We start from the raw sequence: 20,026 nt of genomic DNA, 5'->3' as shown, positions 1-20,026 counted from the left end.
GTCAAACGTTTTGCTACATGAAAAATCTAAATGTCGTTATCTAATACTGAAAAAGCTGTTAACACAAATAATACCCAAGACTGGTGAGGTTTCTCGATCTGATTACGTCTGTTTTGTCACTGTCTGCTAGATAAAACAAAATAGGCCTTTCTAATATGGCAGCAGTTTTGTAACACACACCAAATAAACGAGACTGTTTTGGCACAAATGGCCATTTTTATAACACGACAGAATATAGTTCACGAAGTACCAATATCAAATGCCTATTGGGCGTATTACAAGCAAAAAGCTTCATGTTAGGAAATAGTTTCACATTTCATTCATTCGCATCAGTTTCTTAAGCATGAGATCGAAAAGTAGCATTACGAAATTTTTATATAAATTTGGAATCATCTTATTCTTCGATAATTTGTGTGATGTTTCCGTTTCTTCTCCTTACTCGTTCTAACAAAGAATCTTGCCATCATCAATTCTGTAGCTATTCCTGCCATTGTCAAAATTTGTTCACCGATTAACTTCACTAACCCTGCCAGAATCACAGGTTTTGTTATCCCGCGATTATTTTCCGGTTAGGCGTTATTACGTGTTCGTACAACACGTCTTCCACGTTACTTCCAGAGTAGAACTTAAGCGGCTGCTAGTCGGGGACTGTACTACTGGCCCTCACTAGTGTAGCGATCTAGCCAAAAAATTTCTGTCAAAATTTCATTTTCTTGGATACACCTAGAAGATAATTCGTAATCTTTCTCACCTGTTCCTGTCACTCGTTTATTTCCATTCTGGTAGTCTTAGTCTATGGATTTCGCTAGTAATTATGACTGATCATTCGCAAACGCAATCAACCACATGATCAGACAGCGATTGGCATTCATCCGTTCGGCTTTACTCCGCTCAGCTCGTATAGCCCCGTCCTCTTTTGTCTGCGGAAAGTTTATTTCTAGATGCGACGAGACTTCTCCTGACAGAGACATCACGTACACTATGCATACATTCAAAAATCAACTTATGAATCATTCAGAAATCAACTTAAAATGTGTTCAAAACTGTCCAAAAACCAACATGGAAGCGTTTCAAAATCATATGAATAATCGATGGACAGACGTGCGCTGGATGCTAGGCGCTTTGTGAAACTCTAGCTGCTTGCTGCGACTGCTTGCACAGCCAACAGCCACCACATTCCTGTATCCAGAAGCGGAAAAATCTACTAATCAAACGCGACTCAACTGCGCATGCGCATGAGCCCGCTCGTAACTGCTAAAACGAATCTAATGTAAACAGTTGTGACTTCGCGCTCACCGGAGGCAATTTGTTGTTATGAAGCATTCATAGTCTTCCTAAAGCCTTTGACACATTTTGCAGTTGGCAGACGCTTGCATGAGCACTGTGTGTCGTTGTTGTATATTTCCTTTGCAATTTTAGTTATTTTCGTTTTTTCCTCTCGTTTATGTTTTACTGTTGAAGTATTATTCTGCGTCCGCAGCTCGTGGTCGTGCGGTAGCGATCTCGCTTCCTACGCCCGGGTTCCCGGGTTCGATTCCCGGCGGGGTCAGGGATTTTCTCTGCCTCGTGATGACTGGGTGTTGTGTGATGTCCTTAGGTTAGTTACGTTTAAGTAGTTCTGAGTTCTAGGGGACTCATGACCATAGATGTTAAGTCCCATAGTGCTCAGAGCCATTTGAACCATTATTATTCTGCAGTAGCGGGGTACAGTAATATCCTTTGTTAAGTATCCGTTCCTACCAGTCAAAATTACAAAAATTTAACTGGAAACTAAAACACTGAAAAATTCCCGGAATTCTAAAAAAATTCCGGGTTTTTCCCGGTTTTCTCCCGGATGAAAAAATTCCCGGTTTTTTTCCGGATCTCCCAGGTCCTATACACCCTGATTAACCCATGTGAAAGTGTGAGAACATTTTCTGTGTTTCCCATAAAACAACACAGATTCACACACACACACACAACTACATAGACACCAAAACCACACTCCCATAGACATTTTAGAACTGATTATCGAGTGTGTGACGTCTGTGTGGTTGTTGTGAAGAAGCGTGTTCTTTTGTTAGAGCTTGAATGCTAGTGTAAGTGCTGTTTCCAATTTTGTCTATGCACACCATCCACCAGTCTGCTATAGGTGAATGGTTGCCTTTCCCATATTTTAACTATTGCTCCATGCAGGAATTTTCATTATTGTTATAGTGTGGGAAATGTTAGGACTACTAATAGTGACTAATGGCCACAGTACAGTGTCATTAGTCACTTGTATCATGTTTAGTCTCAAGTCTCTTAATCTGTCCCAAAATAGTCAAAAGGGAATAAAACTGTTGGACTTAAACTTTCTTTCCATAATTTATTTAGTGAAATTCTTTCTGAAGAAACACCAGCAGATTTTTTTCAATTTTTTCTTCAAATTCTCAGTGGTCGCGCCATTTTAAACTAATGAAATATTTTATTTATTTGAGATTTCATTAATTGTGCCATTGCTTAAATTTTTGTGTATTTAAAATTTGACTGATCTTAGAAATTGTTACATCCTCTGCTGTATTTAATTTCTCTAAGCTTCGCCCTTTTTTTAACTGCTGAAAGTTTTACTATATGGCCTCCTCCCACAACTTGACAGTCATCTGTACAGTATGACTTTTCCCTCCAAGAATCCACAACTTTCTTTGTCCTACAGCAAGCAACTGTAGACAAATATGTACTCACTTAACCTATAGCTCAGCAATATTTGGTATATGACTTGTTTTTTAAATGCTTTATTGTAATTTGCATTGAACTGATCCTTTAGTAACATACTATTTAGCTCTAGCCACTCTGTGATATCTCATTACATACTATGTGCACCATGTGCCTAACAGAGACAACTTTGTGAGCAAACACCAACCTCCCCTCCCCCAGTTCTTGTCACATACTGTCTGCTCTCCTGCTGACACAAGTCAGTACATTCATTCCTGAAGTGATTCTCATACAAGATGGGAATCATTTTCTCAATATTCATGTAATATAGTGCTGCCAAAAACAACTGTCAGTTGAAGAAAATTTGGTGTTTTAGGTAACCTCTGACCAACATTATGTGCAAGTGTATTTATGAATGGTGATAAGTCATAAATGTAGATTCTGAGAATTTATTTGAGAAAAGAGATGTATACTATATCACATATGCAACAATTTCAGCAAACTAGAAAAAAAACTTACTTGAGATGATGATAATGATAATGATGGTCATAACGCCTTTTTGCACCCAGTGTGGTGCAAACTGCTTCAGTAACTTTCAAGCCAGTTGTGTTGCTTTCTTTATTTAATAAGCTTCTCATTTGACTTCACAAGGCTGAGTAGCCTCTGCGCCACACCTTTCGACCTCAGAAAAATTATATGTGGTTATAGGTAACTGAATCCTGGATCTCTGCACTACTGGACAGTAACACTAACTGCCAAACCATTAAGGCAGTTTTATGGACTGTTGAAAGGAGCACTTATGCAACAATGATAATCATTCAAAGGCTGATGGCTATTGAAGAAAGAGAGAGTGAAAGTTTCAAGTATAGATGGAGAGGAATGTGAGAGTATTCTGAATTAAATGAAACTATTTGGAAATGTCTTTGATAGGATTCTATTAGAAGAAATTATACCAAAGAAATAATTGAAAACAAGAACAGTATGGAGACCCGAAAACACAAATGTATGTTAGGTATGCTCAACTTTTCATCATGTTAAGGTGGTAGATGTCACAGTAACTAACAATAAAGATAAAAATTTACAAACATTCCAAGATTTCATTACATGTTTGTGGAGTCCAACAGATAATCATTCACACTTATAGTCCAGTGAAAGTAACGATAACCTAGTAATGTCAGACGAATTGTAACGCAACAAATATGAAACCTATAGTTTAACAAAATATTATGAAAACAGTTGCATCTCACAAAATGTTGCACAATTTGGTATATTCTCTGTGACCAGGTAAAAAATATATATTTGAAGGTAGTATTTGCAAAATATTGATGATTACTGAATGCTGTAATTCCATCTTTGGTTTTTCTGTCAAAGCCAACCAGTGTCAAATAACTTTTAACATTACTGTAGATTTTAGGTATTAATGAAGATTAACACTCAGGATTATAAGCAGATCACATTATGAACAGCTTTTCGTATATTGCTGGAAGATGAAACAGTAACATGTACTGTCACACACTGAGTACTGAACAGTGAATGTGATGTTATAAGGGACTGTAACAAAAGTTGAAACGAAGTCCCAGCATTAAGGGACAAGCACAGGTAATGAAATTAAGTGCTGCAGCAAAACCTACCAAGTGCATCCCAGACAAAGATCAAAAGAGCAATTTTAAGAACTGAAGGAATAACAAATTGTCATACAGAATTTACAAAACATCAATATTTATTTTCACAAAAATACAACAGAGATCAGGGCAGAAATTCTTGGTAGGCATTTCAAATTACCTTGTTGATTTATTCTTGAGTTTCGTTCTCTTCCCAACTGCCTACTAACATCAAGAAACGTATTTCAATACCTCAATAAAATAGATTGACAGCTGAGGAATTTTATTTAAGAAATTCACTTCGAGATATAGATTTATGTTCTTTGTTATGCACAATGTAACGTATTTTTTGTCCATATGTTGTAAAACGTAAGCATTGTTACCCTTTCAGGTATTAGGTGTCACTGTTGGGATAACATTTGTTCAATAGCTATAGAGTTCTTGTGCAATGCATGCAGTATACCCTACAAACATTGTGCAATGCAATCAGTATACCATACAAACAATGCTAGGCAATAAAAAATATGATACACTGGCAGACAGTTACTGTAATTTCAGTGCTAATGCTTTCTGTTATAATAATGGATTTCATGAAATACATGTAGTAATGTTTTGACTTGATCCAATAATCCATTGCCAATTGAACCTTAAGGTTTACTTGATACCGTAATTATGATGTCAATGGATATGATGTGACATGAAGGAAAATAGTTGGCTTTCATACCATAATCATGATGTCAATGGACGTGATGTGAGATGAGGGGAAAATAGTTGGCTTTGAGGCCAAAGCATAGATGTCTGTGAGGAGGAGGAAGAGGGGCATGAGGGATAGTTACCCTATCAGGGAATATGGCGTACAGACTGTTGATTTATTTCTGAATTCTGGTGCACTTGTGGAAATGGTAACCTGAGCTTCTTCAAATGCTGAATCTGAGATTTAGTAGTGCAGAACTATTTGCACAAATAATGAAAGGAAAATGTTTTTTGGTACGAATTATTTTCTTGTTTCCAAATATATTTCTCTTTAAAATTTATGCACTTTCACGTGTGTTCAGACCAGCTCTGGAAACACTTTTCCACATGTTGTTATTACCTAAGAAATTATTTTGAAAGTATTAAACAGTTTCTTCAGGTGGTAAAAATTGGTGTCCTTGGATTTTTGTGGAACATAAGGAAACAAAATGAAGCCACTGCATAATAAATCAAACAAAATCGGCAATGATAGAGCAATTTGATGTTTTTCTTCATTGAAAAATCGATTTTGCTGAGCGAAAACTAACATTGTCAAGATCATGCAAAGGTTTCAGCTATTTTTCCTCATGTCATCAATGACACATAGATAACTAGTTCATCATTCAGTATTAACTTTTCTTCAATCCACTGAACAATGGTCGCCACATGTCCATTGTAACCAAAGAAACAAGTGTCCATTTTCTTGAAAATGTTTTACAAATGAACCACTTTTTTCCATCTCACATTGGAACACCCATAGAGTTGATATATGCCTAGTTTCCAGTTTGTATGTAAATAACTAAGATTTACCATTTTTTACAGTGTATATGGATTTTAACGTCCTTGATCAACTTTTTTAGCATTTTCTTACAACAATTGACATGAGCCTATTTTTTAATTTTTGTTCATGTCAAATTACGTGCAATCTTTTTTGAACAGATATTTTCCACAGATAAACTTTCATGAAAGATTGTAACTAAGGTAGTTTGGTATGCCTGAGAATGACTCTTTTTATTGTGGATGACAAGTCTTCGGAACTGCAAGATACAGCCCTTAACTTGCTTTCCTGAGACACACCAAGGCAAATGCTAAACCCAGGTGATTCATTACCCTTGGTTTTATCCTAACACATGCGACCAATGATCACAGTTCTACAACTTATAGAACAGTACAGCTTGTATAATTTTATTTGAAGGTCATACGCTATGGTCCTGTCAACCTCTTGGTGGGGAAGACTGGTAAACTCCCATTGCAGCCTAGCTCTGGGGAGTCTCAGGCTGCTTCTAGCTTGTGGCTTACGTAACCCCTACATTTTAATTTGTTTGTACTCATGTAGGGTGTTAATTGATTTACTCCTACTATTTGTCCTCACAGTTTTGCCATTTCTCTACAATAATCACGAACATGCCAGTTGGCTGCAGAATGAGCACCTCTCATTACTTGTTATGCCACAGGATCTCATTTAACTGCTTTGGGGTGGCACACAGAAGCGGGAAGCCCTTTGGCTCATTACTGTTCATTTATGTATCGTTAATAATGTGATTGGATGTGAATTTAGTGATTCTAATCCGATTAATGAGATTACAATGATTATATGATCTGATTTCATTTCATCTATTCAACCTTCTGTATCAGGTTGCTGATGAGTGAGTGAGCTTTGGAAGTGAAGAGTGCTGTGAATATGAGACAGGTGACTTGCAGCGAGCCCCAGTGAAGCAATCCCCAGTGAACCGATCTCACGCAGGCTTTCGTAGTATTACAGGGGAGGAGAGCAGCCAGAAAAACCGCCTCACCTTGTCAAGGAGACAGACGCTTAACTGAGCAGTGTGCTGGTACAGGGGCTACTGTGCAGTTTATAGCATGGTTATACTGTGGACAGCCGAGATAAAAGCATTCATTCTGAAGGACAGAACTCTGTTAGTGGGTGGATGTGCATAGATCATGTTAAGAGAAATACTTCAGCAAATAACCATTTCCCAGCTTTCCAAAGTACGTGACATAGTGTTTCTGACCCTTTACAGAATCAGAAGTTGCAGCAGAGTCAGCGAATAGGCTCACGAACAGTTTCTTAACATTTCTCGGGACCTGTAATGTGAGGCCAGTTGGTGGCTGAGAGAGCACTAATTAGTGTGATACAACTGACGTCAGGAGGTCGTAACACTTAGTGGGAAGCTTTTGGAGAAGAGAGAAGGAAATTCAGTTAGTTGATTTGTTGGCGTTTAGCCTTTCTTGGTGGGGTATTTTGTTCAACAAACAATTACGCTATTGTTGGTAACATTTTGTTGGCGGGAAGAAGGACTAAGCATCAAAGGTAGAGACTTCGTCGTGGGGCTTTTAGGTGAACAGACCGGCACTGTGCAAGCTGCGCTCTCTGCGGGGGGGGGGGGGGGGGGAGCCATCTGGGGTTTAATGTTAGTAACTTCAGGTGACTGATTGTAATGTCGAAGTCTATGGCAGTGAGGACCAGTTTCTCCACACAGCTCATATTACACTGCAGTTTATGGTGAGTGTCGCTTGTAGGGTTACAATATCAGGATGAGCAAGAGTTCGTAGTTAAGATTCATGATAGTTTCCACTGTCTCACACTTGTCAATGCATGCTCAAATCTTTGGGACAGTTCGGTTCTTGATTCAGACAAAAAGCCACTGTAGTCTTCACTTAGTCAGTTATCGATACATTTCACACAGTCAGACGCCAGATTATTAAGAAACTCCACCCCATCGAGAGAAACTTTTAACTAACAGTTGTAGTTTTCCAATTCTCATCCAGAAGTACGTCATTCTAACGATGATATCATCACAAATAGAATGTATCTCAAGATTATGGAAAAGACTGCAGGCACATTGGTAAATATATCTTTCTGAAATATACCTGAATCACTCTTCTGGAATGTCCACAAATAGTAATAGGCTAATTTTTCATTTTAATTTATTCACTCGTTATTGCAAGAAAAATGACCAAAAACAGGTGACAAAGCTACATCTTTGTTTCACATGTCCATCATTTCACTATTTTATCAGATTTAGAAAAAACTGTGCCGTTATTCTGTGCACAATATCTTATTGATATGCGATTTTTTAAATTTCAGTTAAGATTTATAGACTGCAGGACTTCTGTCATGGAAACATCTCGACGGTAATAGATCGTTAACACATGTCATATCATCCTTTCTCTTCCTCTAGACGGCATTCTTCACTTATACCTTTTCTAGCCAATTCCGTAGAGAATCTACTCATTTATTATGTTGTTAGTGTACATAATTTTCAACCTCCTTCGATACCACATCTCAAAAGAATTATATTTTGCTCTTTCTCGGTTTTCCATGATCCACGATTCATTTCCATACAATGCTTGGGCCTAACATACATTCTCATATTGAAACCTATGCACTGGTAACCTATTTTAGCAAGGAATGCCCTCTTTGCCTCTGCTACTCTACTGCTTATATCCTCTTTGCTTAATCTATCACGTACTTTTTCTTCCAAGATAGAAGAATTTCTTTGCTTTGTCTTCTTCATGGCCCATAATTTTAATATTAAGTTTATTGCTAATCTGTTATGCCTCTTACTTAAGTCTCTCACCAGTTTACTCTCAATCAGTATTTTGTCCTTATTAGAATGTTCATTCCATGAAACAGGTCTTGTAATTCTCCCTCATTTTCGCTGAGCATAGGAATGTTATCGCAAATCTTAGCATTGATAAGCATTCACCTAGGCGTCTGTATCTTATGGGAGGTCATATGCTGAAACTCTTCAGTTGTGTTGTGAACATCATTGACTTTTATTTATTTATTTTGGAACAACAACCGATTCTGGCTGACCTTGACAAAATTCATTTGTAATGGAAGCCTGCCCATATTCTGCAAACCAAGTGTAAACAGTCTTTTTGGAACGAAGTTGAAGAAATCTATCTGAAGCATTGTTGATCTAGGCCTGTATGAATTTGTAAAAAATGCTATCCAACTAAAACTTCATGTGGACTTCCAATTTTTCAAAACACTGTTATTTAAATGCTTACTGTAAACAGTCTGACTTGTCTATTTCTGAGGCACCATTCTTTTAACAACCACAAATGATAACTATTAAAACTAAGTATTGTCACATACCAATAGTGCCATCTACTGGTAGTTTATAGAAACCTATAAGGTTGGTTGCCATGCTGCTCAAGTGAAAGTGCACTCTTGTTAGTGCAGTTATGGTTTCTACACTGCCAAACAGTCGAGGAGGATACAAGAGATCACAGAACATTGTCAAAATGCAACCATAATCTTTCCTGTGTCATTTGATCATGCAGCCCATACTGAACAGCAGAAAATTCTGGTCTGACACTCAGCTCCAGTGTCGAGTACAATTTGCAGGATGCACCATTCCCTCTTCATGACCAGTACATATATATGGCTGTAACTTATCTGACCAACATCCATCCCCAAATGAAACAAGTACTACCTGTCCTATGCTGCACAACAGTAGCTTTTTTTTATTGAATTTAAGGTATTGTGACACATTTTGATGGTAATTTGCCCATCATCCACCAGTCTTTTGCATACTTATGACAAAAAGGTTTTCTATGCTAATGTGATACTATGTGATGAGTTAACAACTTCATGCACTGTATCATTGCTGCAGTTGCTTCTAGTGGGGGACCATGAGGAATATGGATGGGGAGGATGAGAAAGTGGCATCCAATAGTATTTCCTGATGTTGTTGAGATGTAGCGATTACAGTGCTGCATTGTTTTACTGTTGATTTACTTAACATCGCCTTTGTTCAAATGAAGTAATCACTTAGCATTTTGTCAGGATGTCAAATTTTCAGTCATGATTTCCATGTCACTAACTTCATTTCCCCAAAATTTCTTGCTGATGGTACACTGTATAACTGCATTGCAACTACACATGTGATGATCATCTTGCGACTGCATTTTATGAGCTTCATTGCATAAACAGTTTAATATGTTTGTATTAATACTTTTTCAATAGTACATCCATGGTGTCACTACAATATGGTGATAGAGAGCCTGGCATTTGTGAAATCATCTATGCTAGTGTAACATACTGTATTTTGTGTAGGCCAGACGAGCAGAAATGTGAAGACTTGGAGTGTCCTTCGACTTCTACAGATTTGGGAAATACAATAAATCCACAGTACAAGCACATAGTGCAGACACAGCACACTATTTGAGAACTGAAAAAACCAAGACATTTGGCTTAAAACTGAAAAATGGTAAAGGTGTTGGAAATGGAAATAGTTATCTGTATCATGGAGAATACAAATATTATTCTTTATTAAATAATATATTTAAAAGCTTAAAATCATCAAAGAGCAATTGCAAACACAAAATGATGCAGAGAGAATCTATGTCGATATCCTTCTGTAAACTGTGTGTCCATCTTGTTATAGTAACAAAGTGTGTGATTTGACAGTCATTTTTTCATTATGGTAAATAATAACTATAACTGCAGATACCTATGTAAGGTCTGGAAATGGTCAAATGGAACCACACATCTTTCACGAAGTTTTAATGTAACTTCTGGCACATCTGTTTTCTGCCACAATACTGTTTGTACATATGCCATTTTAAGCAACATTCTTCCTTACTGAAGACTAACACCCAGGATACACATTAATTTGTAACGTCTTCTAAAGTATCTTTATGCGTCTCGGGCTCGGCAGCTCGCCATTCCGTCTCACTAATGTCTGCACTCAGGTTTCGTGTGGCGCTCTCCTTTAAATCTCTGCGCTCACTTCAAAACACATTTCACACATATGATTAATTTTTGGTGTCCTTTACTGTGGCTGTTTGTGCCATTCTGTCGAATCGAACCCCTAAACAGCTCGACAAGCGGTATAAGATGCCATTCAGCTGCATCCAAATCCCCATTCATCTGATTATACACTGATATTAAGTTTTCTTGGCACAATAGTTGCATTACAAATCATATACATGTACAATTTTTACACATTTACATTAAATTTACATATCTGACATAATATAAATGGCGTCAATGATGAACAAAAATATATACACAAATATAGTTTCTGTGAAAAATTCCATCTCAGCCCTGAGTTTCATGTTGTGCAGTACGATAATTTTTAGGCACACGAAGAGGTGAAACTCTTGTAACACTGACGGAAAAAAGTAATTCCTAGGACGAGTCGAACATCAAATCACAGGCTGTTTCATTCGCACAGGATGAGGCGTGGCTGTGCAGCTGTATGTACTAAGTATTACGCAGTTCCAGACGTAAGATTAAATGAGACGCGTATTAAAAGCTGTGTATGAATCAGGGGAAACGACAGAGATTCCTATAAATGCATTTTAAGAGCACATTCAGTTGCCTTCACTTTATAGAAAGGAGGTTAAAGTAATTTATCGTAAACAGCAAGTTCTTGCATTATTTTCGTCTTTGGAAAATGTTGGGTACTGAAAAATTATTTACATTTCTGAGTTTGTGTTGGTGTTTCGTCAGAGAACCTGGGTAGAAGAAATGGGACAAGCACTTTCGTCTTATTTTCATGCAGATTCAATGTTGGGAAGTAGTTAGTGAACCTCAGTGAATTAAAATATGTGAACAAAACCTACCACGTACATACAATGATTACAAATAAGGAACAAATTAGCTAACTGATGCACTAGTTAATATTGTGACGTCAGCTGGGTCGGTCATCATCACTGGTCCCTGGCTTTGGTACGGTCTACAGCGGAGACAGCCGTTTGAGTGGAGCGTTCTCGGAGACTACAGCGAGGATTCTGCAGCCGGAGACTGCACAGTGGTTCTCTTCCTCAGATTCCTCTCGGCCGTTGAGCAGAGCTCTTGCCCCGGACTGATGGCGTCTGGGCTCCCCCACGCTTGCAGCCTCTTCCTGAGCGCAGGTACCGATGTTTTGTTGCAAATGAAAAGAACGAACATCAGTGGTCCCTGCATCATAGTTGCTATATGTACGTAATACACGTACTGTGCTATGCCTTCTGCCTGATGGAACCCGATTCTAATAAGTACACCTGTCCCACTTAAGATGAAAGTCTTAAATGTTAGGTAAAGAACTTCTGTCTTCGAGCGAATTTTATCTTTACTATAAATTTTTAGTTTACTCATAGAATTCTTCGCACGTCGGTACATGTATGCCACGATTCCAAGACAAACCAAATTGAACGCTATCGAGAGCGATATCCCCCCGAGGAATATTATCCGACTATGGAACAGATAATATTTGCTCGTATTTTCCAAAACAGTACTGGCTGTGCACACTGCACTCCAGGGTATTAGCGCATAGAGCACCTGACGACGGAATACCTTTCTCGCTTCAGCAGGTGGTAGGACGTTAGGAAGCCTGAGATGTCGAATGCATGCGTACATTTGGTAGCAGAACGTGTTTAGCCAGATACAGCTGAGAAGCGTGAGGGCGCTATCGATTAGTACCATCGTCGATAGGTCGGGGACGCCTGCCATGCGGTACAGGACCTCAGAACACAAGACCTGGATTATACCCGTGATCTGATAGGATAATAATATCTTTCCTGGCAAATTACGAAAATGGGAAAGGTACATGAATAATCCAGCAGTCAGGAACCGGAAAAGAATATTTACTGTTATAAATGAAATTTCTAATGGTTTTAAGCTGTCGAGTTTAAAGTCCTTGTATTTCAAGGTGGCACTGCTTAAACTGTATTTGTAGTTCAGTGTTCTTTCCGTTGGCTCTACATATGCTTTGACATCCCGTCCCCACGATGGACTGGTGGTCCTGGAGAACGATCCATTTCTGTGAACGTCGACGGTGCACACATTGTGACGTTTATTGAAGGAAAAATCTTCACACTTGAGCAACAGAATAGCTCTGGAAACAGAGCAGATGGAGTCTGTGGCGTTCGATTTCATACACGATCGGTCGTCAGGACTGTCAAAATAGCAACGGGCGTCATGCGCGGATTGTATTACACTAAAGGGGACGTCCTGACAAACGCCAAGTGAGTTGGCAGCCATCCAGGCCAAGAGGCAGAGGTTAATATTGGTCCTCTGCGTGTAGGCCAGGTAGCTGGTGACGGGTACGTGGGGCGACCTCTGCACCATGTCGTCCCACAGCTGCGCGCGGCACTGCTGGCGCTGCGCGATGCTCTCCGGTGGCAGGTCTTCCAGTGGGCACGTGGGGTGGTCCAGGGTGTCCACCAACAGCTGGATGCAGTCAGTGTCCACAGAGACTGTAGCATCGCCCTTGACATCCAGCTGCCACTTCTCATCTGCAAAAGGATCGCTGCAAGTTAAGTGGTGCTCTTAGGCCAAAGGTACACTACTGGCCATTAAAACTGCTACAACAAGAAGAAATGCAGATGATAAACGGGTATTCATTGGACGAATATATTATACTAGAACTGACATGTGATTACATTTTCATGCAATTTGAGTGCATAGATCCTGAGAAAAAAAAATGGTTCAAATGGCTCTGAGCACTATGGGACGTAACATCTTAGGTCATCAGTCCCCTACAACTTAGAACTACTTAAACCTAACTAACCTAAGGACATCACACACATCCATGCCCGAGGCAGGATTCGAACCTGCGACCGCAGCAGTCCCACGGTTCCGGACTGAAGCGCGTAGAACCGCACGGCCACCGCGGCCGGCAGATCCTGAGAAATCAGTACCCAGAACAACCACCTCTGGCCGTAATAACGGCTTTGATACGCCTCGGCATTGAGTCGAACAGAGCTTGGATGGCGTGTACAGGTACAGCTGCCCGTGCAGCTTCAACACGATACCACAGTTCATCAAGAGTAGTGACTGGCGTATTGTGACGAGCCAGTTGCTCGGCCACCATTGACCAGACGTTTTCCATTGGTGAGAGATCTGGAGAATGTGCTGGCCAGGGCAGCAGTCGAACATTTTCTGTATCCAGAAAGGCCCGTACAGGACCTGCAACATGCGGTCGTGCATTATCCTGCTGAAATGTAGGGTTTTGCAGGGGTCGAATGAAGGGTAGAACCACGGCTGGAACACATCTGAAATGTAACGTCCATTGTTCAAAGTGCCGTCAATGCGAACAAGAGGTGACGGAGACGTGTAACCAATGGCACCCCATACCATCACGCCGGGTGATACGCCAGTATGGCGATGACGAATACACGCTTCCAATGTGCGTTCACCACGATGTCGCCATACACGGATGCGACCATCATGATGATGTAAACAGAACCTGGATTTATCCGAAAAAAATGTTTTGTCATTCGTGCATCCAGGTTCGTCGTCGAGTACACCATCGCAGGCGCTGCTGTCTGTGATGCAGCGTCAAGGGTAACCGCAACCATGGTCTCCGAGCTGATAGTCCATGCTGCTGCAAACGTCGTCGAACTGTTCGTGCAGATGGTTGTTGCCTTGCAAACGTCCACATCTGTTAGAGATCGAGACGTGGCTGCATGATCCGTTACAGCCGTGCGGATAAGATGCCTGTCATCTCGACTGCTAGTGATACGAGGCCGTTGGGATCCAGCACGGCATTCCGTATTACCCCCCTTAGCCCACCGATTCAATATTCTGCTAACAGTCATTGGATCTCGACCAACGCGAGCAGCAATGTCGCCATACGACAAACCACAATCGCGATAGGCTACAATCCGACCTTTATCAAAGTTGGAAACGTGATAGTACGCATTTATCCCCCTTACACGAGGCATCACAACAACGTTTCACCAGGCAACGCCGGTGAACTGCTGTTTGTGTATGCGAAATCGGTTGGAAACTTTCCTCATGTCAGCACGTTGTAGGTGTCGCCACCGGCACCAACCTTGTGTGAATGCTCTGAAAAGCTAATCATTTGCATATCAGAGCATCTTCTTCGTGTCGGTTAAATTTCGCGTCTGTGGCACGTCATCTTCGTGGTATAGAAATTTTAATGGCCAGTAGTGTAGATGAACACAGTCTCCAGTGGACGGTGTCGTTTAAGTAAATCGTCGATGATAAGTCACTGGTGTAGGTCACAACCGACAAATGTCCAGGCGTAATTACTCAGAGTGATGTACGGCGGTATGTCAACACAAACTGTAACACAACCAGTTACGCTGTTATAAGTATTATTTTTTTTACTATGGCCCTATTTAAGCTATGCAACCATCATCAAGTTATCTGTAATAGAAAGTCTCATACATTTTGGTACATTTGTTGCATTATATGTGAGTTACATACAAATAATATTTTACATACTTTTCAACTCCTGACTTCCATGCAATATCGTTATTTCTGTTGCTCTTTATTTGTTACTGTCCATATTTTACGTTAATGTAGCACTAATAATCAGTTTGTAGTATGTTCTGACCTTTCGTTTAATAGTAGTCAGAAGTAAATCTGTCTGCGGTTGACGTTTAGTAACACCAGTTGTGACATGATCAGCGATTTTGCTATTTCTGTTGCTGTCTACTTGTTAACTGATTACATTTTTTGGTGTTATTCTAGTAGTAATCAGTTGCGTGTAATATCCTGATATTTCGCCGGCCGGGGTGACCGAGCGGTCCTAGGCGCTACAAGCTGGAACCGCACGACCGCTACGGTCGCAGGTTCGAATCCTGCCTCGGGCATGGATGTGTGTGATGTCCTTAGGTTAGTTAGATTTAAGCAGTTCTAAGTTCTAGGGGATTGATGGCCTTAGAAGCTAAGTCCCATAGTGCTTGGAGCCATTTGAACCATTCTGACATTTCATTAATAATGGTCAGATATAAACTTAATTTCAATTTGAGACTTTGTGTCAGATAATTGTGTCAGATAATCGGCGTTGTTATATGGTTAGCCCGCATCTCGTGGTCGTGCGGTAGCGTTCTCGCTTCCCACGCCCGGGTTCCCGGGTTCGATTCCCGGCGGGTTCAGGGATTTTCTCTGCCTCGTGATGGCTGGGTGTTGTGTGCTGTCCTTAGGTTAGTTAGGTTTAAGTAGTTCTAAGTTCTAGGGGACTTATGACCACAGCAGTTGCGTCCCATAGTGCTCAGAGCCATTTGAACCATTTGTTATATGGTTACATCTACTTGTTGACAATTCTATCAGCTATGTTACTGCATTATATTCATCGGTATTCTATCCTTTACCATTAACAGTGCCACAGGCTCTCACGCCACGAGATATTGAGCGGAAGTTTGTAATTTATCTAGAACATTAGTGCAAAGTCTGGTGGTCAGGAGTTTTTACACTTCCTTCCTCCTTCCCAGTGCTGGACAAATAGTGGTGGTGAAAATTTCTTCCACCGCCTGTTTCTGAACTAATTTCTTCAAATCGACTGCGACTGCTGACTGTACAGGCATGTGTTAACAGCTTCAGCTATGGCGGCATGTAGTACAGCATACTTTAGTGTGATAGTAAGGTGGATGGAGCGTTTATGTATGGTGCACTGGAAGTCAGAGAGAGGCAAACGATGTTTAATATTTCCTATGACAAGAACTGCAAAGCTTTATAATGTAATAGATTTTGAGGTAACAGAGGCAACATCAAAAGGGGAAGTTATTGAGGAAGTTCTGGAGGGGACGTTAGGAAGCTTGAGGTGGCTTTGGGCGAGGGGGGAGCGGGAAGCTGGCTCAGTCAAGGAAGTCGGTGTTTTCGGCAAGATGGAGCAGACAGAGCAGATGAATGGTGACTATCAGCTGTGTACGGGCACCCATGTAGGCAGATGAAGGTACGCTGGTGGGTAAGATCTACAGTGAGTGCGTCAGGCAAGAAGCTACATGGCAGACATAATTGTTTGGAAGAGCACATATCTGTAGTTTAAACATGGGACTAGTATACCATACTTGGTCAAAGGTGTCTCATTTTCTGAGGAAAGAAAAATAAGCAGAACAGCATTTTTTCATTATAGGAAAAGGCAATAGATAAGGATGAGAAGCTTGTAATCTGTGAGGTACTTGTGATGGGAGCCATACTGGATGTCGTGTAGGTGTAAGTAGTGCTTTAAATTTTTGTAGATGTTCTGGGTTAGGATGGGTTGAAGCAGCTTACTGAAGATGGAAGTAAGGTTAACAGGTTTGTCGGATAGGAATTCACAGGGACATTTATCAGGTTTAAGGACGAGGAATATTGTGCGTGTTTTCTATGACATGGGATAGAAATCTGTATACAGGATGGCATATTACAACGTGCATTGTGCTAGTAGGAAGGGTAAGACGATTTTCTTGAGGTGACGACATGTAATTGAGTCACGAGCAGACTCTGTTTTGTATTTTCTGCAATGTGTTGAGCTAACGTCTTGTGCTGTAATTACTGCATTTAATTTGTTTTGTGCCACTGTGGTCAGGTATTGTAAAGTGGGAGGAAGGGACGGTGGTACATATGCGCTGACGGACATACTGAGCTGTAGAGTGGTCAGATGGTGCAGTGAGGATGTCTTCGAGATGTGAGGCTCTGACGTCAGTATTACTCAGGTTGTTTGGCAATGACTGATTACAGTGGAAGAGAGGATAACGTGGGGGGGGGGGGGGGGGGGGTAAACCTTAACAATATTTTTTTGAGTTTATGGGCAGTACGATCTTATTTTTGCACATATCTGTAATCAGTTTCACAATTTCTTGTCCTGAACAAGGTTACAGATGTGCCGCTGTAGTTAGAAGTAGCATTTGGTGTGGAAGAAGGATCAGTAAAGCATATGAAGGGAGTATGGGCAAATATGTTTCGAGACAATTATCTTGAAGAATGGATGTGGTGAGGTATGGCACAGGGTAATAGGGTGACTTTGAAAGTGGCTATGGATGCAGTTCCTGTACACCATCCAAGTCCTGTGAGAGAATTGTTGTATGCATTTTTGTGGGGGTTGGCGGATAGGTTTGGTCTGTTAGTTGTGGTGTAGAGGATTGTGAGAAAGGTGGTTATCACTTTTAACTGGATTGAGGACACGTGCAGCAATATAACCAAGGAGGCAAGTTTAGGAAAGTGTGGTATGTAGAATAGTGTTACTGGCAGGTTGGGTGTTTTGACGTAAGGTAATCTGATAAACTTGTAGACTCTTAACCAACTGACACACTCGCACAAGTCTGGCAGGGGAGTGGCTATGGATGGTAAGGTCTGTGGCAGTAACATAGGTGAAAATGATTGGCAAAGAAGTCGCAGTTTCAGATGTAGATGATGGTGGCACAGATTAATGTTAGATTATTCAGGTAAACGGTAAAGGTGAGATGCTAAAATAAGGGGTACCTCGCAGGCAGCGAATGGCAGTCGTACCTCAGGATATATGCTAGAGTTCCTCTGTGCTTTGTAGAGAGTATGATGGAAACTGGATAGGGTAGTGTGGCTGCAAGAATGTTTCGTTAGTGCTTGGATGTTGTATTGAGGTAACATGTGAGTGAAGAGAATTTTGTTGGAGCTGAGAGGGCAGATATTATTGACAGGATATTATAGTGCTGGTATGCCATGATGTGTCAGATGACAAAGCAGGGTCAGGTAAAGACTCTAAACTAGTGTTTTCCGGTAGCTGGGAATGAGGCAGAATGGGGTTTGGCATTAGGTGACTTAGAGAATAATATGGATGGTTAGTGTGATTGTTATCATTCTCTACTGCACAATATGTTGACGTTCAAATGAACTGGATATTGTGGTACACAGTGTTACTACAATTAATGTCTTTCATGAAACTGATGGACGTAAGATGAGGAGATGGTAGACAAGTTTGGGTTAGAGGAGATGCCTTTACTTCGTTCTTACGGAATGGGGCTGGTTGTAGGTGATCCATGCGAGTAAGAATGGTACGTTTGGGTACTGTCTGTGTCGGTGGGTTTGTTTGTAAAGGGGATAGGATGGACCGTTTCTGCCATTTCGAGTCAGATTGGCATCATATGGGAAGCATTTTTGACGATTGCAATTTTTGGTTGGGATTTAGACGTTAGTAAAAGATTGAAGCGATAGTACAGAGTGGACATAAAGCTCCTCTCTTTTTTATAAACAGAGCCACCGAAGTTTTATGCTCTGTGTATATGGTAATGCTCTATAACAAGAGATGCTCCTGGGAGCATGAACTTCATGCTACTGTGTATTACTTGGTAAACCACTGCAAACATATTCCCACAGTCTTGTTTGCTGCTGACATGTGTTGTTGTGGTGTTGCTCTCCTAATAAGCAGATAAATGTCCTACATTTAACACACCTGTGCCTAGTGGGCTACTGAAGAGACTAAGAAACAGTGAAAACATAACTGAAGTGAACTAAATGTTTGTTGACTATATCGACTAGGCTGAAAACGAAAACGATAATGAAAAACTCGAATTAACTCTCGTTTCCAAGTCAAAGGTGGGGGGGTACATTTAATTATAAGTATATTTTATCAGTATTCGTTGTCAATCTCTCTCCATATAGGCTTCGGAATCGGTGCTGATGGTAGATAGATTGATAAAGTTTCAGACAACAATAGCTGTGTGTATTTTGTCGCTATTTGCGATCTGTGCGCGTAGCAACAAGAGCAAGAGGAAGAGGAAGCGAGGAGTGGAGCACGATTCACTTAAGCGTATTTTCAGTCTGTTAGAAGCTGTGCACTGGTCGTGTGATGGAAGAAAACGTTACTGAAGCGTAGATAGTGGAGGTGGTCTCTATAACGTTTTTTTTTTTTTTCTTTTGTCATCAGTCTACTGACTGGTTTGATGCGGCCCGCCACGAATTCCTTTCCTGTGCTAACTCTTCATCTCAGAGTAGCACTTGCAACCTACGTCCTCAATTATTTGCTTGACGTATTTCAATCTCTGTCTTCCTCTACAGTTTTTGCCCTCTACAGCTCCCTCTAGTACCTAGTACCATGGAAGTCATTCCCTCATGTCTTAGCAGATGTCCTATCATCCTGTCCCTTCTCCTTATCAGTGTTTTCCACATATTCCTTTCCCCTCCGATTCTACGTAGAACCTCCTCATTCCTTACCTTACCAGTCCACCTAATTTTCAACATTCGTCTATAGCACTACATCTCAAATGCTTCAATTCTCGTTCCGGTTTTCCCACAGTCCATGTTTCACTACCATACAATGCTGTACTCCAGACGTACATCCTCAGAAATTTCTTCCTCAAATTAAGGCCGGTAT

At 40.6% G+C, this 20,026-nt stretch overlaps 1 protein-coding gene across 4 annotated transcripts in view; it reads right to left on the bottom strand.

The window, feature by feature from the left end:
* LOC126199038 (uncharacterized) overlaps window positions 1-20,026 on the bottom strand; it is a 244,809-nt gene that overhangs the window by 110,385 nt on the left and 114,398 nt on the right. For 2 of the 4 annotated variants that reach the window (XM_049935740.1, XM_049935739.1), the window contains exon 8: window positions 10,325-13,241. The exons of 1 other annotated variant lie outside the window; for it this stretch is intronic. In XM_049935740.1, coding sequence (XP_049791697.1) covers window positions 11,743-13,241 — 1,499 coding nt within the window. In that variant the 3' untranslated portion in view covers window positions 10,325-11,742. Of the gene's footprint in view, window positions 1-10,324; window positions 13,256-20,026 lie in introns of those variants that run through there. One more of the 4 variants, XM_049935741.1, reaches the window with a different exon arrangement.

Source organism: Schistocerca nitens, chromosome 8 (assembly GCF_023898315.1).
Source record: "Schistocerca nitens isolate TAMUIC-IGC-003100 chromosome 8, iqSchNite1.1, whole genome shotgun sequence".
NCBI lineage: Eukaryota > Metazoa > Arthropoda > Insecta > Orthoptera > Acrididae > Schistocerca > Schistocerca nitens.
This window is presented reverse-complemented; position numbering and strand designations above follow the sequence as displayed.